Below are 10,719 nucleotides of genomic sequence, written 5' to 3' on the forward strand. Positions count from 1 at the left end.
AACCCCCACCCCAAACCCAGAATTGTATTCTCCCACGCCTACATCTTGCTTAGTGCTGTACCTCCGAATTCTTTTTAAAAAATGTTTCGCAAGGTCAAAGCAAGTTATATTCAGACACTGTGAGTTTTGGAAAACGTAATATCCACCCAAAGTTCAAGCCAGGTTCTCAACACTAACTGGCAAATTCCCAGGTGAAGTACACAACTTATATATAATTTGATAAAGTAAGAGTAGTCTTCCATTTATCATAACGTTGCTCTAATTTTGCTTTGTAACTTTTTTTCTTATAATTCATTGTAACCCTTTTTAGCTTTTGCCAATTGTTAACTCATTCTTTTCAACTTTGTTACATTTTTTATGACACAGCACGTACCCTGGAACGCCCCCTAGTGCAAGAGCTCGGGTCTTCAATCCGAGCAAGTAGGGGGAAAGTAATACGATACGAGTGAAAACCGCGAGGGTTTCTATACGGATGAAACCATTGACCTCTGGAAGACAAGGCTAACGGGGCCAGTGTGAGTCGCTGTTTATTCTGATGGAAATATGGTCTTGTGTTGGACATAGCTAACTTACCTGGAGGGAACAGTTTGGTTGATATGTTATCTTATATTTACACACAGATGTTCCTGCTCTCTGTCCTGGCCTATACAACTAGGTGAAAAGCCCTGAAGCAAAAATGGGTGTGGCCTTGTAGTTCTTTTATGTACGAAACAAATATTTTCTTTAACTGTAGGTGTTTTTACTTTCCCATCAACACAACTTCGATTATTTAGCAGGTGAGCTTCGACCCCGACTGTCGAGGCTGACCTGGGCTGAGAGGGATACAACATTCTAGCAGAAAGACCGAAATACTCTAAAAGAATTGTGTCTTCACTCAGGAATTAAACCAGGGTCTCCTGTTTGCCATGGCCAAGCGCTATATCAAAGACGATGGTGAAATTATTACCCCCGAAACGTTTTTGTGCTTGTAGTTCGATAAAATAGATGTTAAACGTGAAGGCACGGGGTTAGCTTAGTTGGTATCGTGCTGGACTACGGAGCGGATGGCCTTGGTTCGAATTTACATTCAAGCGCTCCAAACTTAGGGGGTGGTGGTCGGGAGGGGTGTTCTATGGATTTTTAAGGCCTTCCATCCTTCTGTCTCGATCTTATCGGAGACGGACGTGAAATTCGTATGTCCTGTCTCTTGAATATTCGTACAGCGTTGAAAGGGGCATTGTTGTTGTTGTTGTTGTTGTTGTTGTTGTTGTTGTTGTTGTTGTTGTTGGTGTTGTTGTTGTTGTTGCTGTTGTTATTGTTGTTATCGATCCTGGAAAGGGGCGTTAAACCTGTACAATTTTGCTCTTTTTTTTCATTGAAAGTGGATGCATTTTGTGGCATGTTCCAAACATTCGGCACGAACAGTATGGATTTTGTCCCTGTCCCTTTGCATTCTTGTTTAAAGTATTGTTGTCTTGGTTTGTGAATATGACTGATTAGCCGGTTAACCCGGTAAAGCGTTGTATAATTAGATAGTATTTGTTTCAACGGACAGCCCCTGAAATATTCATAGAGGGAGACACCCTATACAAAGTACATCTGTGTCACTAGCATAACGCAGTTCTGAGATTATACAAAGCTGTAACCTGAGTATTGTATAAATAAAGGCACTAGCAATACATACGGTTTTAGTCGAATAGACAAAGCAAAAAAACAGTGAGAGTTGTAAAAGACAAAGTTACATTTAGCAATTTTAGTTTAGTTTTAGAAAGCGTTTTACGACAACTGGAACACATATAGGTAAAAGAATGTAGGAGGTGTTACCTGAGAGTTGCATACATAGAAAAGGAGGAGAGATAGGAATGACATCATATTTTTATTGGAAAGAAGGAGTAAACCACATCAGAGCACCCGCCAACAATCCACTATATAAAGCAAAACGATATATCAGAAAAGCAGAGATGCCAACAGAAGCAGGAATATTTGGACAAATAAATCGATGTATGAATAATCTGCATGCATAGAAAACAGACCACACTCCGGCAGAAACGAGCAGGAGAAAGAGAGGAATCAGATAAACGGTAATAATGTTTAAAATATTTTTTAAAATGTAATTGTGAATGGTATACTCCACTATCGACCAAATTTAGATTATTGAGGAGGCTAGCCGTTTCCATCCTGTATGTCAAGGTCAACCCGACCTGAAAGTGACAGAACGTTCAAGCAGACTGACAGAGATATTCGATAAAGATTAACCTCCCAACACGGGAAGCCAACTCATGTCTCCTCCATGCGACAGCGACGCACCCATCCGCTACACCACATATTCTGATCAGATGCACTTAACCGAGAAAACAAAAATACATCAAGCAATGAGACAAACCCCACCTCGAGGGCCTACGACACCAAGCCCTCAGGCTATAAAGAAGAAGGCCACGCAAAAGGTGGATTGAGGGCGTCAAGTAAACCCTGAGAAAACATAATATCACAACTGAATGAGCTGCGGAGCTGGCCTACCATAGAAAACTGCATCTCCCCTCGATGCTTAACGGCAACAGAGGATGAAAAAGCAAAAGTAATAGTAAGTACAAACGAGAGGAATACGATACATAGATAAAAATTACAGACATAAAACCACTGACAGACAGAAACGAACTGAGGTGACAAGGATTAAGATTATAGCCTATAAGTTTCCAGAGAGCGAACAATCATATTTTTAACGAATAAAAATAGAATAAGCTTACTCACCATGGAGTCATTGTAAACGAGATCCAGATTGTATCCAGGTATAACCTCGAGGTCGTTGATGTGTGACACGGCCAGCAGAGCGGCGTCCAGTTCCGAGTATCCATTTCCTCCGTATTTCTTTCCATTCAGCTCAAACAGACCTCCGATTTTGAGGGTTTTTCTGCTGACACTTTTCTCATTTTCAGCCCATAACGAATCGTCGAAAAATCCTTTGTAGTCTGGAGGCCATGACGTGGTTTGTTCAAAGCGTTTCACGACTACGCCATAATCCGCTGTGACGCTGCCGTTGTGTTCCTGACCTTTCAACCCCGAGGTGAAATCATTGGCGTCTCTTTCGTAACTAGCTTCATTATTCGTGACGTCTTCGGTGATGTTGATAGACCTTGAAGTTGTAGGTGGGATTATAGTCGACGATGTAGAAAAAGTAGAAAAAGAACCTGAAGCACGAGTAACATTTGGAAGGTCAGGGGATGAGTTTTTGGACCCAGCCTTATCAATAACTGATGATGGAGATCTTCGGTATCTTAGCCTCTGGGCGTCGCGTACAGGAAAAGCGTTTTTCCTCGGTATACGTGACTGTTCTGAGAATTGTGATGATGACAACGACGAAAAATCGAGCTCTGGCTCAAGTTCACCAGACGGAGACAAAAGTCTGAAATGGTGGTACCCCGACGTCTTCCCAGCAGCTGATCTATTGGTCTGAATGCTATTCTGGCGTATGTCGCCAAGTGATAGATTCCCATTCACAATTTCAGACGGGTTGGTGTATGTTGTTTGTGGTGTCGGTGGGGTGTGATTCTGTCGGTGGATGAGTGGTGCCCATTTCAGTGAATGATTCTTGTACTGCTTGGCGCCTTTGTGTTTTCGATGAGGCTGTCTTGAACTGTTCCCACTTTTAGAAGTTAAATCCGGTAATGATCGAAAAGGCCCACCCAAAAATAATGCTTTTAAGTTTCCTGATGCAGTACTAGCATGGATAAAATCCTTCAATGTGTCTAGCTTTCGACTCTTTTTCGGACTGTCTATGGCATAGTTGAACCAATTTATGACGGTTTTGCTTTCAGGTTTTCTACTGTATTTGTCAATAGGAATACTCTTGTCTAGAAACGTGGACACTGAAGATTTTCTAAGGCGATTACTGTTGTCATGATGTGACTGTGATCTAACGTTGGATGAAATAGTAGATGCAATTATAAGTAAACGAATAAAATGTGTACTATTTTTTACGTTAAGGGAACTACCAACATAATTTATTCTGGCGCTACTGTCTAAGCTTTTGTATAGAGTCCCAAGTTTTGTGTTTCTTCTGGTCCAAGTCGTGTTCACATAAGGCACCAGGGCAGTTCTCACGACCCTCACCACACCCTCGTTCCTGAGTCCTCGCAATGAAGGGCAAGAGAGGACGAGAAAGACCAGGGTGAGAAGCAGGCAACCATGCCATGTGGCCATGCCTCAGCCACATCTGGGATCACGTGATGACTGACGTTACAGCTTGTTTGTCTGACTCCCACCGTCCTTATCCGTTAAGCACACAGGTCATGAAGAGTTTACTCCCCTTTATTAATCCGTGAGTCACACAGGTCATGAACAGTTCATAGTTGATTACTAAAGGACTGAAATCAATGTTTGATTTTCATCTACAGTAATGTTTTCTGTATTACATTCTAAAAGGTGGAAGGTCATTGGTCATTGTATAAATTAAACGTGCCTTTCAACAATGTTTGGTTATTCTAGTGGTGCTACCTCCGAAGTGAACGTCCACCTCCGATGTGACCGACCAAAGTCATGTAGAGCCTTTGAAAATCCCAGAAACAACACTAGGCCAGAACGACGTATTGGTAAAAGTGGAGGGGAATGAATGATTAAATAATTAACTGAATATCTTATGTTTTACGCCAATATAGACACAATTTCATCAAAAAATGAATGAGCAGTTGATTTAATTTGTTACGTTTACAAACATGTCAGTGTTTGAGCAAGATTTTCAGGTCATTAGTATATTGTTCTCACTGTTCCCATATAAAGATCTCTTAAGAGTATTTATCCAGTTGCAAAATCTAGTGCATATTCTTAACTGGTTTTTACATGTCTGGAGAGAACTGTTATTGGGAGTAGTTATCGTTTACGTTTATGGGGAAGGCACTTGTCTAACAATAGAAAGCGATTATAGTATAAGTAATTTAATTCTGCATTTGGAGTTTCATCGAAATAACGCTTTTCGGTATTAGCAAAGTCCGTTTCTTAAATGCATTATATGATTATGTTCAATAGTGGTTCTGCGTTCAAAGTTCTGTTTGTGGCTCTGGCTCCTCTAGCTTCAGATCTTGACCGAACTCCTTAGTCAGCTGAAATGTAAAAACGTAACAGTGTTGATTAAAATAATTCATGTGATTTTATGTAAACGTACAAAGTGCAAGTAAGACGAACTATACGACACACATAGACAGAGAGAGGGGGGGGGGAGAGAGAAAGAAAGAGAGAGAGAGAGAGATGGGGAGAGATAGATAGAGAGAGATGGAGAAGAAGAGGGAAAGAGAAAGAGAGAGAGACCACAAAAAGCACGAGTAATGGCAGTAAGACGAGTTGGTTATTCTGAGTAATCTCATTTGCCAAGATTGGACTCTGCATAATTTTCTCAACCCTGCGGGTATAAAAATCTTTGCCGATCCTCTTCTTAAACAGATCAGTAGAAATTTCAGTTAGTACATCATGTTAAAAAAACAGTTTTAAAAAAAAGGCCTCAAATCACCCATTTTTAAGTACCGGCACTAAATGATCATCATAGTTGGATGTTCAGAAATAAAGATAATGAATATACGTGATTTACGCCCCCCATGGACCAAATCCAGATAATTCAGGCGGCGCGTTTCAAAATGTCTGTCGGGGCCAACCAGGGCTGAGAGAACGGAAAAAACCAAGATACTCAATGAAAATCTTCCCCACTCAGGAATCGAACTAAGGTCTCCTGCGTGCGACAGAAAAGCGCCAAGTACTGCTCGACACGCGACGGTTAAATAATAAGACTACAGGGGGAAAACGACGGTAGTCAGAAACTGAAAATTGTGAGGGTACCAAATTTGAACGCCTGTCAACTCATAACTGTATTTCTGTTCAACTGTTGGTTGATTATTGTTGTTAGATTTACCATTCAACAACCCTTAACAATAAAACACCAGTCAAACAAATACGAATTAATGAATTCACAAGCATTTAACATTGGCACCCTCACAATTTCAAGTTTGTGACTACCGTCGTTTTTCCCCTGTGTTCTTCATTATTTTGAAGATAAGGAATCGAAAATACCGTTTGATCAATTATAAGCTTAAGCGTATATCTTTTACAAGGCTAAAGAAATCGATTCTGTTTTTAAAATTTGGTTATTTTTAAAATTTCATAATATTTTTTTTTGGGGGGGTGGCCTTCTAAATCTCCCCCTCGTCTTTATAGCTGTTTATGACATAATGCCAATGATACAAGAGAATTATGATGATATCAGTAATAATATAAGGAGGTGTAGTAATAATGATAATAATACCGATAACCGCAAAATGATTATTGTAGTCATAATAGTGATAATGATGTAGAAAACAAGGATGGCAATCATGTAAAGTGCAGTCAAAAATTCGAGGCGCAACTTTTTGTCAAATTATATTTCCAAAACTTTCGAACATAGACTCTCCATGTTCGCAAAGTGACTTGTATCAATTTGTCTTACCAGATGTATAATTTGTTTTGTGAAAACCTGTTAGCTATATTCTAGAAAATTCCTTTATAAATACTAATAAAAAATCCAAGTGGGTGGTTTCAATAGATTTAAAAAGGTTTACAGCTGGGGCAATACCGCTTTCAGAAGTAAGTCCTTAATGTTTTTGTATTTGCAACATTATATTTATTGAACACATGTTTTGAGAACTTTTAGTGCAAAAAATATGTTCACTATAAAATTCATGTTTTGTTACAAGTTATTCCACTAAAAGGTGCCATTGGTGAGCTGTGATGTAGGCCTAATGCGTATTCAAAAATTGTGTGTTAGAAGCGGATAGTGCTGTGAACAATCTCATTTTTCGTGTCAAGGAGATTTATAGTATTTTATATAAATGTATGAAGAAAATCTTTTAAATCTAACTTAAATCATTTCGGAAAAATATGATTAAGTTAAGACAAACTGATACAAACTTCTGTGAAAAGTATGGGTGACATTGATGTTTGAGGACAAGTTGGGTCACGAATTTTTGACCGAACTATAGGTGCCTTTAAAAGCGGAATGTTGGAAAGGAACTCCTCCTAGATCAATTGCCTTGATCTCTGTCACTCGAAAATAAAAAGACTGCAATTTCGTCGACATTTCATCACATCTTTACAGAGTTCTAAAAATTATCTTGCGAAGTAAGTTTGATAAAGAGAAAATAATCTAAGCCCCAGGCAAAAAGTATAATTCGAGTTTAGTTTTAGTGGAAATTTTACTACATAAGGGCATATTCATATGAGCGCCAGAAGAGTAGAGGTGTTACAAGAGAGTAACAAAAAAAAGGGGGAGATAAGGACGATATATGTTTGAGAGGAAAGAAGAAGTAAACCACACCAGAGCACCCGCCAACCACCCACTTCGACTCTTGTTCACTAATGAACTATCAGCGCGCATCAGAAGGCGAAAAAAAGTAATCTTTTGTGTAAGAACACGTGCGGGTGGCTTTTGGAATTGTTGCACAATGTATGGGTGGGAGGGGGTAGAGAGAGTGAGAGAAGGAAGAGGGCAAGAGGGCAAGAGGGAAGTGGACGAGGAAACGGGGAAGGGGGAGGGGTCAGGGCAGAATGAGAGGGAAATGGAAGGGGAAGGGGAAAGGAAAAGACATGATTTTTTTCTTTTCTTTTGTGGGGGGGGCGGCGACAGAGACTGTGACAGAGAGAGGGGGGGGGTGGAATAGAAATAGAAAACAATGAGAGAAGAAGAAGAAAAAGAGAGAGAGAGAAAGAGAGAGAAAGAGAGAGAGAGAGAGAGAGAGAGAGAGAGAAGAAAGAGAGAGAGAGAGAGAGAGAGAGAGGCGGAGATGTTATTGAAGAGGTTGGTAAGACTAGGTAGGAACAAAGCTCCGAACCAATCCGAATCTCCTTCTTTCAAGTGCTGATCAGATTCATGACCAGCTGTGGCCCAGACCCCAGCATATCGTTGTATCGTATTACAAAGGACACAGAACTAAGATAAAATAAATGGTGTGTTTCGACCAAGCAAAATCGATGCTTCAAATAACTTTACAGAGATCTAAACTTTGGCCAAGTTGCCAGAAATCGTGAGGAGGATCACGTTCAAAGAAGAGGTTTCTTTATTGCACGCGCACATTTGAAAAATTGCATGATTCTGTCCAATTAATGTCATCCTTCTTTGTTTGATTTTTTTTTTATCTCTCATTGAATCGTTTACAATATTATATAGAGGTATGCACACCACCAAACGTTTGGTTGTCGTGATCCATTGAAAGTAACTTACGTGTACATCCCTTCTACAAGAATGTATTTAAATCTGGGTGTCTAATACCTGGGCTGAACAACAACGTCCCTGCAGAAAGTCGAATATACTCGGTAAAAATTCTCGTTACACCGAAACATCACAGACGTCGTCGAAAAACTTACAAGTTTCATACGCACCCCCCGCCGCCCCTAGACACAATTTGAATTATTTAGGGTGCGGACTTTCGACCCTGCATGTCAGGCAGGGTCAACCCCGACTGAGAGGGCAAAAAAACATTCCAACAGTCGACCGAGATGCTCAATACAAATTTTAATGTCTCCTCACACTCCGGAATCGAATTCGAGTCTCCTGAGTGCGACAGCGAAGCGCTTTACCGCCACACCACAGATGCCGGTAGTGAAAGACTTCATGGAAGGAGATGAAATCAAAAGAGGCAGTGCTGAAAGAATTCAGAGTAGGTTGTTCCCTATCAAAAACAGTTCGGTAGTTTGTGGGACATTTAAACAGGAAAAAATAGGCCGTGCTGGGCAAAGAACAACTTACGTAAAGAACTTGAACCGACGGGTGACGGGAGAAAGACTAGGATAATAAAGATTCCTGAGAGCATCCATCTGATCAGAGAAATGAGTGGCGAAACATGATCACCTACGTCTGTTTTAGACCTGGCACTCCATAATGAGAAACTTACACATGCGACTGTTTTGTCATAATTTCCGGCTGTAGACAGTTCCCTATTGAAATGAAATAGATTTCTATAACTTGTGTTCCATTTTTAAATGTGACTTCAAAATAATAAAAATGGAAAAATCTGTATCAATTCTGTCTTTCCAGATTTTTTTTCTGAATTTAATTGTTTTCATTTCTAACGCCACTTTTCACAGGGACGAATGTCGCTTTTGCGCCTTATTAACGGCGTCAAAAATCAGCGTACTTATAGTACAATCCAACTATTTGTAATTTTATACTCCATCGACACATTTAGATTATTTTTTAGGAGGTCTTCTACCCTGCCTGTCATGACGTCGGAGCCAACATGATCTGAAAGAAACACATACCACAGATGATAAGAAGCTCTCAAAAGAAAATTTTAACATTCGTAAACATATTTTAAGAAGCATTATTTTGCTCATCTGCATTTTAGATTGTTATCACGGTCTACGAAGGAGTGTTCATACGTACTCTACTTATTAATGACCTGAGACGGCCCATTTCTATTCGATAAAAGACACTTTAAAACATGTTAAGTGTCAGGATTTTGAACACATTGGGGAATTCTACTAATCCATGCAATTTATATAGTTCAGGTTGTGGGTTTCGACCCCGCCTGCCAATGCTATCCTGAGCTGAGAGGGATACAACAGCCCAGTAGCTGAGCCCGACGACAAAACCCTTCTGCCACACCTCAGGCGCCTGTTCAAAGACTTGCGCAAGTTAATTCCTGTTTCAATCAAAGTTGCAGTTTCGACTCAATGACAAAATTATATCTCAACAATATTTTGGGGTACTGTAAACACTTTTTAAACCGGCGTCTGTGGTGTAGCGGTTAGGCGCTCCGCCAAAGCATGCAGAAAACTAAGACTTGATTCCACTTTGGGTAAAATCTTTATGTATCAATCCTTGTGCTGGGACGTTGTGTCTCTCTCAGCCCCGGTTGGCCCCGACAGGCAGGGAAGAAGCCCATCTCCTAAATGATCTAAATTGTGTGGATGGGGACGTAGAAAATACCTACTTTCAAAAAGAGGCAAAAGGGGAGCAGTTTATACCCTACAATGGCATGTCTCTCTTATGAACATGGCTCTCATGTATTGGGTTAATATAATGGAAATTGTGTTATCAACGACACTGCGTGCGGTTGGAGGGTTCCCTGGTGTGGTTTGCTTCTTTTATCACTATTTACTGACACCCTTTGCCAACCTCCTTCCCTTTATGTTACTCTACCTCAAATCTTCGGCACTTAATATGACATAAAGTGTTGAAAGTGCCTTAAAACCTCTATCAAACCAAACTCGGTACTTCTATGACCTTACGTATAACGAATACTGTAAAATGTTTCTCAAATAAAATAACATTGGTTACTTCTTGAGACGTCAGTATTTTAACTCGTACTTTGCGGCGATGACAGCGCAAACACAAAACCATTTTGATTTTCCTTTGCTAAAGATAACGTGACGTGAATAATATTTGAAGCAAATGATGTGACGAAATTCTCCAGGGACGTACTGGAGATGTTGAAAAAGAGAAACCTATCCTAGCGTTTGGCTTGTTTAAAGTCTCAAGAGGCCGGTTGCCTTCTTACGATTCCGGGCGAGACACGCTACGCATCGCTCCCCCCCCCCCCCCCCCCCCCCAGTAGTTTGACCTTAAAGCCTGCAGCCAAAGAAGTACCTTTAGAGGGCACGAGCTGTTCAGACTTAGTCACTCTCCCATTCAAGAAGTAGGTCTTTCTCTTGGTTTGCGCTGGTGTTTTTTGTTTTGTTTTGTTTGTTTGTTGGTTGGTTGTTGTTTTGTTCTTTGTTTGTTTGTTT

The 10,719-nt window shown here is 40.3% G+C and overlaps 1 protein-coding gene across 1 annotated transcript in view; it reads right to left on the reverse strand.

Annotated features, from left to right (window-relative positions):
• The window catches only part of LOC101854281, a gene marked incomplete in the record, with an annotated part of 193,120 nt that overhangs the window by 179,051 nt on the left and 3,350 nt on the right, over window positions 1-10,719 (reverse strand). Inside the window, 2 exon segments of the mRNA XM_035972233.1 lie at window positions 2,728-4,544; window positions 4,854-5,072. Of these exon segments, the coding sequence (XP_035828126.1) occupies window positions 2,728-4,176 (1,449 nt within the window).

The sequence above is a fragment of the Aplysia californica genome, unplaced genomic scaffold (genome assembly GCF_000002075.1).
Source record: "Aplysia californica isolate F4 #8 unplaced genomic scaffold, AplCal3.0 scaffold00620, whole genome shotgun sequence".
Classification (NCBI taxonomy): domain Eukaryota; kingdom Metazoa; phylum Mollusca; class Gastropoda; order Aplysiida; family Aplysiidae; genus Aplysia; species Aplysia californica.